General features: G+C 47.4%; 1 protein-coding gene across 12 annotated transcripts in view; it reads right to left on the bottom strand.

Moving 5' to 3' along the window:
• The window catches only part of CACNA1C (calcium voltage-gated channel subunit alpha1 C), a 643,199-nt gene that overhangs the window by 117,588 nt on the left and 513,518 nt on the right, over nucleotides 1–12,093 (bottom strand). For all 12 annotated transcript variants that reach the window (XM_021690729.1, XM_021690726.2, XM_021690718.2 and 9 more), the window contains exons 14-18: nucleotides 6,848–7,055; nucleotides 5,820–5,940; nucleotides 3,776–3,890; nucleotides 2,862–2,982; nucleotides 2,439–2,508 (exon numbers count right to left, since the gene is read on the bottom strand). In XM_021690729.1, coding sequence (XP_021546404.1) covers nucleotides 2,439–2,508; nucleotides 2,862–2,982; nucleotides 3,776–3,890; nucleotides 5,820–5,940; nucleotides 6,848–7,055 — 635 coding nt within the window. The remainder of the gene's footprint in view (nucleotides 1–2,438; nucleotides 2,509–2,861; nucleotides 2,983–3,775; nucleotides 3,891–5,819; nucleotides 5,941–6,847; nucleotides 7,056–12,093) is intronic.

Below are 12,093 nucleotides of genomic sequence, written 5' to 3'. Positions count from 1 at the left end.
GGAGAGAGGAGGAAGCCTGAGTGAGAAGTGGGGGCAGGAGGAGGTGTGAGAGTATTCTCTGGCCCTACCCCTTCTCTCTCTGGCTGTAAGTGGGGCAGGTGCGATGCTCATCAGTGCTGCCTCCCAAGGGGCATCTGTGTGAAGTGGGCACAGCAGAGGCGGGATGCCCAGAGGCTGTAAAGCAGAAGGGGCAGGGTTGGGAGGACAATAGCAGATCAGGTTCCTTGCCTTTTCTGGTTCAGAAGAGAGGAGCAGGTGGGAATGAGAGATTGATAAGAACAGAGATAGCAGGCCAAGTGATTCTGGGAGGAATCTTTGGGGACTTCTGCTGCACCTGATATTAGAGTCCAGGAGGTGACCTGCAGAGGCAGGGGGAGGAGAAGCCAGGAAGCAGAGGCTGGTCCCTTGGAGGAAGGTGGAACATGAGGAACCACCACCTTTAAGAGCATACCACCCTTGGGTGAGAAGATGGAAAGCAGGGACGGTGAACAAATGGGGGGCTGTGGGGGTTGGCCTTGAAGGCCTGAGTGTGGTAGTGGGCTGAGGCAGGGCAGCCTCAACTATCTATGGACCGGAGTTCTCAACACAGATGTGCGAGATGCATGGGACCAAGAAAAACCCGGGAAGGGCTGGGTCTGCAGGAAGCTAGAGAAGGGTGACCACATGACGGGGGAAGGGATACTCTAAAAAATCTAAAGAATCCTGACAAATCAGCAGAATGTGGGAAAAGCTTTTCAGTCAAAAAGCAAAACCATTCCAAGAATCCTCAAAGCTGGGTCAACAGAGGGACTTTTCTATAGTGGCCAATATGGTCACAATGTCCTCATTATTTTTTTTCCCCTGACCTGCTTCTCTTTGATTTCAAAGGGCAACGAAGAAGAGAAAAGGCACTAGTATATTTAGAATGATGAAACTAGAGACTATGGTCGTAGGTGTGGCTGCCCCACCACCAGGTAGAAGGAGCAGGCCTGGGCTATCCGTGCTCTCCCCCTGTGCTGTATGCAGCTGGGGTTGGCTCTGCTTGGGGCCCAGGGGGATTCCTTTGATTACTGTCTTTCCTTTTAAACTTTGAAAATATACACACAAGTCAAGAGACTTGTGTGGTGACCCTCCATATCCAGCTTCAACAGGAGCTGCTGGAGTATATTTTAAAGCACCTTCTAAATATTTTAGATTCCAGCCATACACACGTCTACATTTATAAGCTAGAACTATAATAACACCACTGCAGTAACAAAATAAATGGAAACTAATGATTTTAAGTAGTTTTTGTTTAAAATCATTAGTTTCCAGTCTATATGCAATTTCCCCCTGCATATTATCTCCAAAATGTCATGTTAGAGTTAATTTGGTGATTAGGACCAAGACAGGATTTCCCATTGACTTTGGTCAACATGTCTAGTCTTTGAAATCCTGTAAGAATTTCCACCCAGAAGAGACTGCAGGCTTCAGACACCCTTTCTGCTCTTCCCTTGGTCCAATCCCCAGCAAACCAAATCCTCCTTCCCTGGAGGTGGGAGATGAGTGAGGACGGAATGATGGCCGAGAGCCTGCTTCCCAAGGGAAATGGAAGATGCCTGCACTGCAGACAAGCCTGCAGAGGACCGGTGGAGGGGAGACCAAAAGGAAAACCTAGCTTTGCTCATACATGTAGAAGGTTTTTAGCCACTTAACGTGGTTACCAACCCAAATATAGCTCAACCTCCACAGAGAAGGAAATGCCAGTAAAACAACGGTCCCTTGCTGTGTGCAACTGATGGCAGGCTTGAAGCTGAGAGTGACGGCAGCAGTTGTAGGGACAGGGAGGCAAGCCCGGGGCTTGTATGGGATGTGGAGCTTCATGAGGCAGAGAAACGAATTCTGGAGGGAGGCCTGAGGACCTCTGACAGTAAGCCTTCTCAAAGGACACTGCCTGCCAACTTAGGTATTGGAAGATAAGAAGGCTGAGTTGTGAAGAGTTCTTTTTATAATAAATGAAAGTATTTTACAAAGCAACAGGTGGGGCATCTGTGGTGGCAGCAGTCCTTGTACTCAGCACTGCCACCCGAGTAAGGGCAGGACAGAGTCAGGACTTATGATTATCATTAAGCAAGAGTAATGCTGCAACATGCAAATTATATAAGTTAATGATTTTATGGCATAAATATAATAAAACCTTAGATGTCTATAGAATCCACCTTCCAAAGGGCATAAAAGACTGCTCAAACACAATTTATTTAATGTTATGTTGTTATTATGAGGAAGCCAGGAGCAAAGTTCTCCGGATGATAACTGGTAATGCCTAACTACGGAGAGAGAAGACATTTCGCAGTGCAAGGTACTTGTAGAGGGGACCTGGAAACACCAGTCCCTAATACACAGCTACTTCCATATGGCTTTAGAATCTGGATCTCTACCCCCAACCTCCCAATCTCAGGGTTAGGCAGTGGGATTGGTACCTGTATTTTCTGGGTTTGGGTAGGGACTCTTATCCTCATTTTCATTGGGCTGGAGGTCATCCATGTTGATCTAGGCAGCCAAACGAGAGAAGGAGGAAGAATCCAGTTAGAAACATTCACTAGTTAGGGAGGCTTAGAGTAGCCTTGAAATTGCATCATAGTCAATGGCTGAGCTGTTGACTCAAAAATATACCCTTGCTATCTTGCATATATCCTTTAAGGCATCAACAGAAGGCTGACACTCACCCAGCTGGCCTTCTCTTCACATTGCTAGCCCTCCTGCTCCACCCTCCTGGGCTTTCTTCCACTGAGTCTCTTTCTTTCCTTCCTCCCTCCTTTCCGTGGGTGCCTGGCCTGGGAAGACTGTGCCCTTCTTCCCCCAGCAATGGGCCTCCCAGCTCCTGGAAGGGGATGGCTTCTTACCTTGGTGGTGGGTGGGGACTCTCCATCAGCTGTAATGGATTTCAGTTCAATTTTCTCCTCCTTGGTCTCCTCCACCGCTGGCTTCTCTACCACCTCTTGTTTCTTCTCTGGGCTGGCAGTCCTGGCCGGTCAGCAGGAGGAAAAATTAAAGGAATGTTTACTGAATAATAGGAAACATGAAGACACAGACTACCCTGTGGTCTGCTGGGGACCGTGGGAGCAGACTCCCTGTGCCTACGTCCATCTTCCTTCACCCAGGGCACATGGCATGTGTCACTCAATCCCAGATGCCATTGGGGTGGGCCCACAATGCCTGGCCTGGCCACACCTTGCTCTGTCTGGTACTCAGTTGGCCTCTTTCAGGTTCTTAGCTGCTCCAGTCCTTGTCTGAATCAGAGTAAGTTTCTGGATCTGATTCAGGATTGGTTCCTGGAAAACTCTGCTCAGTATCCAGCAGGTGTGTGGCCTATGACAGTCCCATTTAGACAATGACAGAAGACAATGCAGGGCCTTATCTTGCTTTCTGAACACTGGAGATGAGTTATCAAACAGTGAAAAGGAGTCACTCAGCTGGAACTGCATTTCCTCTCTGAATGGCTGCTTTCCTCCTCTCTGCATCCGTCACTCCCACCACCTATCATGACCTCCCTTCTCAAGAGCATCCTCCAACTTCTTAGACAGGTGGGCGAAATCCAGCACCTTCACAGAGACTGTAATTCATGATGGTCCCTACTTTAGAGCAATGCCTAGGTATTAGCAGAGAGGCCCAGCTTTCTGTAGGAAGCCCCAAACCCAGTGCCCTCGAGGAATGGCTGACAGGGGCCAGCGCCCAAGCCTCTCTTTACCACTAATGGGAATGGCATTCCAGAACTGGGACCCTGGGGCCCTGGGTCTGGGTAAGCTTAGGGGGTTACCTGGCCAGCTTCTTTCTCTCCTTCTCTTCTTCCTCCTCCTTTTGGGCAGATGTGAGGCTCTCAGCATCAGCCAGGTTGTCCACAGCAATGGCCAAGAACACATTCAGTAGGATATCTGTTTGTGTCCATTCTTAAAGAAAATGACTCTTGGCCTTGGGGTTTTTGATGGGCACAGGGGCCAGGGAGGTACAGGACAAGCAGTGATAGAGTTCCGCACAGAGTGAGCTCAATGGTGACTCACCCCGAGGGTTCCCAGCCTAGTAGTGTCCCTCCTCCACCCCTCTCCCTCCCCATCACCCTCCTAGCTACCGGGAGTTTTCTGAGGGGTTGAGAACAGGCTAGCTTGCAGGCTGGAGTGGGCAGCAAGTGAGGCAGTGAGCCTGCCTTGCTCCTTAATTGCTGGGTTTCGTTATTGGTTTCCCCACTGAGGTGACTGGCTGTAATTGACATTATAAACAGCATTATCTCTAGCAGAATGCAGAATGTTCTTAAGAGCGGTTCACTAGGGGTGCCTGGGTGGCTCAGTCGTTAAGCGTCTGCCTTCGGCTCAGGTCATGATCCCAGGGTCCTGGGATCGAGCCCCACGCCGGGCTCCCTGCTCTGCGGGAAGCCTGCTTCTCCCTCTCCTGCTCCCCCTGCTTGTGTTCCCTCTCTCGCTGTGTCTCTCTCTGTCAAATAAATAAATAAAATCTTAAAAAAAAAAAAAAAGAGCGGTTCACTAAAACCGGGTACTGAGGAGGCAGCCTGATGTCTGTGCCAACTCTTAATGTGAGCCTGCACATACAAAGACCCTTGGAGTGTCCAGCTGAAGCTGACCGAATCCTGGGAACTCCGAATCGAAGTGGTCATTTGTCCTTTCCTTCTCGCCGCCCCACCCCCACCCCCACCTTGAACAGAAACACCGTGGGTCAGAGAACTGCAGAATAAAAGAAAGTATAGCTGCACGGGCCTTAACGTTTGTTAAGTCTAACCTCCACCTCCCAGGCCCCCGGACAGTCACACCATTTCACATACCAGGAAGCCACAACCCACAGGGGTGAAGGGTTTGCCCAAGGGTTCTAGTGTACACCTGCCCCTGGCCCCTGGCACCGCGGGCAGGGGCTTCACATACAGCACCCGTTAAACCTCACCAGGACCTGTTAAGTAGTAGGCACTGATATTTCGTCACCCCGTTTTACAGACACTGAGGTAGAGAGCCTTTAGTTGCCGAGGTTACCCAGCTGGTAAAAAGTGAAGCCGGTCTGCGGGCACCAATGCCCAAGCTTTTAACACTACGTTAAGCCCTGACTTAAACCCGAGTCTTAAAAAAATAAAAAATAAAAAAAATAAAAAAATAAACCCGAGTCTTAGGCCAGAGCTGCTTCTACTTTACCATCTCCTCTGCACACAACCCTCACAGGGTTAGACTGCCTGTGGCTTGAGATCCCAGAAACCCGCCCATGGCCTGGATCAGCAAGGACCTGTCAGGTCTGCTTGGTGAAGCCTGTCTGGCTCTGCCTGGGACGAAAGTCCTGGAGAGCGGCTTCAGAGGGAGGGGCACTGAGCAGAAACAGGGAGGAGAGATGAAGGTCATTTCAAGGATGACGGCTCAGTTCCTCTGGACGGCACTTCTTACCTCCAGCAGCCAGAGGCCAGGGCAGTCAGGGTGCCCAGATCTAAGTGTGTTCACATTGGAATCTATCTGAGTGTCTGTCCATGCACAACACCAGGGGGCGTTGTTCGCCTAGACTATAATGAGAACATGCCTCCTGGAGTCGGGCAACACTACAGCCCAAACTGGTTCAGGAAGATAAACTTACATCCCCACCTATGCCAAAGCTCCAGGCTTTCACCAAGACCCGCCTCCACGGCTAAGGTGGTTCTGGGACAGGACACATTTTCTCCCCAGAGCACACCTTTCCCCTGCTTGCCTGGGGGCCCTGTGGGCGGGCAGCCACACTTTTCAGCCCCGAGTCAGGACCTGCTGGGCACAGGTATTTGGCATCGTGCTGCAGGCTGAGGGAGGGTGGGGCAGCAGGGGCGGGGAGGCAGGAGCAAAGGATACAGTTTCCACAGATGAAGAGGATGATGAAGTAAATACAGACTAACATCCCTGGAAAAGAGGGGCCGCCATAAGCCATGATCCCATCATACATCACCGAATTCCAGTCCTCCCCGGTCAGGATCTGAATGACACATTCCCACCAATAAGGGACACAGCGTTAGACCAACAGCAAACCCCAAAACTCCCCTGCCCTGCCCCACTATGTTAACAGAATTGTCTAAAATCTCTTTTCCACCTCTTTCCCTCCTCTTGGGCCCCAGTTCTCCTCCCAGGGGCTCTGAGCTAATCACCTGGTCAAATTTGACCCTATCCTTAGACAAAGTGCATGGGCCCTCACATGATACTATTTGAGAAGTGACTGGAATTTTCTTCTACTCGACTGCACAAGATGGCTGCCGTTAGCCATTCCTTGGGGCCTTTTTATAAATGTGAACGTGTTTGTTGAGAGAATACTATGCTGTTCCAGCTTTCCCCAACATTAGTCATTTGGGTGCCATCTTTAAGATTTGGGCCACATCCACATACTATTTTTCTTGTAAATCAATCTACTTTGAAACTTCAACAAGTGCTACTTTAGCTTTACACCAAAATATCTATGAAATGACAAATTTGATGGGCTAGTTATATTTCTTCTGGGGACAAGCGTGGTAGGTAAGAAAGACAGAGCTTCACCACTCTTCCCTCCCCCAACAAGGGCAGTCTCCTTTCCTCTGTTTGTACTTTGGGTGTTCACGTAGAATTTATTTGAATAAAGGGTTCCATGGTTAAGCAAGAGTTTTTAAACTACTCAATTATATTTTTTTCCCCAGTAGTCCATCCAACAGTGGAATTCCATGGGGGACCAAGGGTAGGGGGAACTACAGAAAGAACTCAAGACTCTCCTGGGCATGGACCCTCCATGGCTCATCTAAGCTGGCTTTGGTTGCCCAGTGCAAGGGTGAAGCTTCCCACCACCTTTTCTCCCCCACAACCCAACCCCGCCACTCAACACCCTCCCACTCATCATCCCAGCAGAGAAGAGTCCATACCTGAAACACAGTGAGGAGGGACTGGGGAAAGTTATCAAATGTGCTCCTCCGGGTCTGCATTTCATCAAAGTTGAACTTTCCCCCAAAGAGCTGCATCCCCAGGAGAGAGAAGATGATGATGAAGAGGAAGAGGAGCAGCAGCAGGGAGGCAATGGAGCGCACAGAATTCAGCAAGGATGCCACCAGGTTGCTTAAGGAGTTCCAGTACCTGAGGACCAGCATGAGGGAGATTAGTGTCCTTTTTCTATGCTTTCCTTAACATCACTCCTCATTCATATACCCACTAGAGATTTTAAGATAAATTACAACTCCTTCTTTTTCCCTTTCATTGGGGTAGTGGTGGTGGTATGGATTGGGCTGGTAAGCTCACAATTAGAGTGTGGAGCTAGTTAATTCAAGGTCCCAGGATCAGTAATGTGTAATGGCAAATAGATGGAGCTCAGAAGTCAGAAGCCTGAGTTTCAACCTAGCTCTGCCAGTTGCAGCTGCTAGCTGCAGTTGGGCAAGTCACTTAACTTCCCTTCTGTTTGCCTCTGAGAAAACAGAGATAACAGTAGCACTTACTTCACTCGGTTATTGGGAAGATTACATGAGACAAAAAAAAGCAGCCCACCCAGCAACAAAATAAAGAATAAACAAGTGGGATTACATCAAACTAAAAATCTTCTGGTCAGCAAAAGAAATCATCAAAGTGAAAAGACAACCTATGAAACAGGAAAAAATATTTGCAAACCATATATCTGATAAGGGGTTGATATCCAAATGTAGAAAGAACTCAGACAACTCAACAGCAAAAACAAAACAAAACAACAACCAAAAACCAAAATCCCCAATAATCCAATTAAAAAATTTGGCACAGGGGCGCCTTGTTGGCTCAGTCGTTTGGGTGTCTAACTCTTGACTTCAGCTCAGGTCATGATCTCGGGGTCATGAGATTGAGCCCTGTGTTGGGCTCCATGCTCAGTGTGGAGTCTGCTTGTCCCTCTCCCTCATCCCCCTACTTGGGTGCATATGTTCTCTCTCTCTCAAATCAATTAATAAATTAATCAATCTTAAAAAAAGTATAGTGTTTCAAAAAAATTTGGCACAGGACCTGAATAGACATTTTTCTAAAGAAGATATATGGATAGCTATCAAGTACCTGAAAAGGTGCTCAACATCACTAGTCATTAGGGAAATGCAAATTAAAACCACAGTAAGGTATCACCTTACCCCTGTCAGAACGGCCATCATCAAAAAGACAAGAGATAACAAGTGTTGGCAAGGATATGGAGAAAGGGGAACCCTGGTGTGCTGTTGGTGGGATTGTAAACTGGTGCAGCCACTATGGAAAACAGCATAGAGGTTCCTCAAAAAGTTAAAAATCAACTACCATATGATCCAGTGATTCCAATTCTGGGAATACATCCAAAGGAAATGAAAACACTAACTCAAAAAGATATCTGCACTCCCCATGTTCTTTGCAACATTATTTACAATAGCCAACCCAAGTGTCTATCGAGGGATGAATGGACAAAGATCTTGTGGTATATATAATACACACCCCCCCACACACACACTGGAATGTTATTCATCCATAAAAAATGAGGAAATCCTACCATTTATGACAACATGGATGGACCTTGAGGACATTATGCTAAGAGAAATAAGTCAGACAGAGAAAGACAAATACTGTATGATTTCACTTATATGTGGAACCTAAAAACAAAAACAAAAAAGCAAAAAAACCACCTAACTCATGAAGAAAGAGATCAGATTTGTGGTTACCAGAGGTAGGGGGTGGGAGGAGGGAGAATTGGATGAGAGCGTCAAAAGGTATAAACTTCCAGTTATGAGATAAATAGGTCATGATGATGTAATGTACAGAATGATGACTATAGTTAACACTGCTCTATGATATTAACAGATTAGATCCTAAGAGTTCTCATCAAAAGGAAGGATTTTTCCCCTTTCTTTTTACTGTATTTATATAAGACAATGGATGTTAACTAAACCTATTGTGGCGATCATTTCATAATAAATGTAAAGCAAACCATCATGTTGCATGCCTTAAGTTTATACAGTGATGTGTGGCCAATTATTTCTCAATAAAACTGGAAAAAATATAATTCCCACTCTTAAAAAAATACCCTAGTACAGAGCCTGGCACACAGTTGATAAAGGTTAGTATTTACTGTTATCACTATTGGTCTTTAGACAGAAAAACACATTACAATTTTTTTTTCTTCAAGAATGATGCCCTCAGCCCAGGCAGCAGCTGGTCACCCATGGGTAAGAGAGGGTACAAGGCTTAGTGAGGTTTCCCGGATTTACCCTGCTGCCTAAAGAATTGGTTTTTTATAAAGCCTCTCTTCTGGAGATTCTGATTCAATTGTTGCAGTTTGGGGCTCAGAAATCCGTATTTTTAGCAAGCATCCCAGATGATTCTGACAAGCAGGCATGTCTGGGAAATCCTGGGTTACAGGAAACCCATCCTACCCACAGGATGGGAGTCTGTGAAGGCGGTAGAGAGGTCTTCCCGGGTGGAGATGGGCCATTGGTGCGGTGCATTGGAGAGGAGGCCCCAAGTCCTGCTAGTCACAGACCTCTCTCCACTGTAGACACAGACGTTCTCCATGGTAGCCTGGGGAAAATGCCTTCCTCTTGGAAAAGGAGGGAGGTGTGGGCTGCTCATGGCCGCAGGATGTGGCTTGGGTCAGTCAGGGTAAGGAAATGCACCGTAGTAGCAAAAGGAACACAGCCTCCAGCTGGAGCAGGTGCAACAACAGAGAAATCTCACTTCCTTCGCTCCATCTGTGGCCTATCTGCCTTCCAGGTCACCATCTTGATTTCCTTCACTTAAGGCATTCCCAGCTTATTACCAATATACACAGTGAATTGTTTTTGCTGCTTAAAAGGGTGACGTGTAAACCACTCCCATTATAGCCTCACAGCTGCACCCCCAGCCTCTGTACTTCTCTCCAAAGAATGGTTCCATATTAGTTGAAAGAAGCAGATGGGCCAACAGTTCGGAGGTAAACGTGAACTTTTTGCCAGCTTGGAGTCTTTAATGTTCCTTTCTCCTTCACAAATTCAGCCTTTCTCTACCTCTATTTTGCCTGCCAGCCACACTTTCTCTGTTTGCAGAATATTAATATACATTTATTTGTATCCGTTCTATAAATGCTCTTCAGTGTTTTTCATTTGTGACAGTCTCGTCTCACCCAAATAGGCTCTGAGTTCTTGAGGACAGAGACCAGAAGTTTTTTTCTTCCATTCTCTCCATCTTTGTCCTCACCCAGTACGTGTGACGGACTGCCTGGCACCCCGTAGGCTAGAGTTGTCATATTTGTTTTGCTTAACGCAAGAAGTAAGAGAACCTCTCTGGGGCTAAAATACCTGCCCCTCTTACATTCAAAGCAGTGTTCCCACACCTGGCTGGAGAGGAAACAGCTGAGGAGTTGGGTCATTTTCTAAATACCGATTCCCAGGCCTTACTCTGGAACCACGAAATCATAAACTCTGGAGATGGGGTTTGACTGATTTTCATGCAACCACTCCAACACTTGTCAGTAGACTAGTATTTAGGAACCAGTAACTTTAGAGCACATTTATAACAAGAATTTTCAGCTGTATCAGAGGGGAGAGTGTCTGCATACAGATTAAGGTCACAGAGCCACCTAGAAATCTTCTGTGTGTTCAACTGTCATGGAATATTCTGGAAAAGTCTTTATGGCCATAGAAGGTAGAAGTCTTAATTTTCATGAAGTGCATGGACTGAGGGAAATAACTCAAACCAGGCTCATGACTGAGGTGTCTGTTCAGAGGTCCCTAGGGGGACCCGGACAGGGAGCCTATGGGGAGCCACACAGGGAGGCCCCAGACTGGACAGAGGTTTGGTGGAGTGGAGCAGCCAGCAGGCAGAGAAGGAAGGGGATGTGGGAAGAGCCCCTCAGAGTGTCTGGGGTTCTGGAACGTGGAGGCCATGGTAGAGAAACAAAATGAGTCATCCAGTGGAGGAGAATGTTGGGCACGAAAGATGGCAGATAGTGAGTGACCTAGAGGGGCTGGCCCGTGGAGCAGGGCTGAGGGCTGCAATGGTCAGAGGGGCCAGCTGTGGGGCAGAGCGTTTGACTAAAAGTGAGGACTCTTCTCATGCTTCCCTATGTCCCTCAAGTTATCCAGGGAAAGTCTGCGTTTCTCTTGGTCAGCTAGCAGTGGGCTCACAACATGAGATTTGTGGAATGACAGAACTCCTACCCCCATCGTCTCCCTTATTAAGTGACAACTGCAGTTTCTGGCTCAAGACACAACCCTTGCAGTTACACTTCACGTCTCTCTCACCCCCCATGTCTCTCTTGCCCACCGGCAAGCTCTGTGACCCCATCTTGCAAGCGGAGCCTGAGTCTGGCCACTTCCCATGATTCTGTCACCAGCCGAGCCAGCAACCTCCCAGCGGGATTTCTGCCCCCTGACGGGTTGCCCTGTTTTGACACTTGCTCCCTGCAACCCTTCTCCATGTCACATACATCTCAGGTGAAAAGCCCTCAAATGCACCATACCTTTTTTTAAAATTGATAGTAATGGATTATAACACATTGAAAAAACAATCTAAATCCACTGATATTTAAATAAGGAGGGAGAGGTTTCCTTTACAGAATATGTCAAATGGATAATATGAATGAATGAATGAATGAATGATAGAATTAGAAGATCACCCTTTTGCAGCAGCAACTAATTCAGGTAAAGATCATCATGGACTCTAAAACCATTAGGTGAAAGATTGTTGGCCAGTAGGGCATTCACACACTCTCAAAGTATCACTCCATAGATTACTTATTAATCACAAAGAGAAAGGGTACCTTAACAGAAATCTGGCAGACATCCCCTTAACAAAGTTTCTACACTTAGAATCACCAATATCGAGACAAACTTATATTACATACTTCCCAATGCCATGTGTTGGGAGGTACACAATCATCTATGTACTCCACACCCTTGCAGCAGGAGGCCCTTTTAAATCGCAAGTCACACCAAGTCTTAACGCTGCTTCAAGCGCTTGAGAAGCTTCCCATTGGAAGGCCTAGCAGATCACGTGGGATCAGCTCCTCCCGCCTCCATGACCTCTTCTCCTCCCACTCTCCCTCCCACTTTTGCTCCAGCCCCCCCTGTCCCCAACTGTCCCCTCAGCCTCCATGCATACTCCTGCTCTGGTCCCTCTTTTTCTGCTGTCTGCAGAGGTCTTCCCCAGAACTCTGCATGGCTTG

Source organism: Neomonachus schauinslandi, chromosome 5, assembly GCF_002201575.2.
Source record: "Neomonachus schauinslandi chromosome 5, ASM220157v2, whole genome shotgun sequence".
In the NCBI taxonomy this organism is placed as follows: Eukaryota; Metazoa; Chordata; class Mammalia; order Carnivora; family Phocidae; genus Neomonachus; species Neomonachus schauinslandi.
Note: the sequence above shows the minus strand (reverse complement) of the source record. Positions and strands in the feature narration are given on the sequence as shown.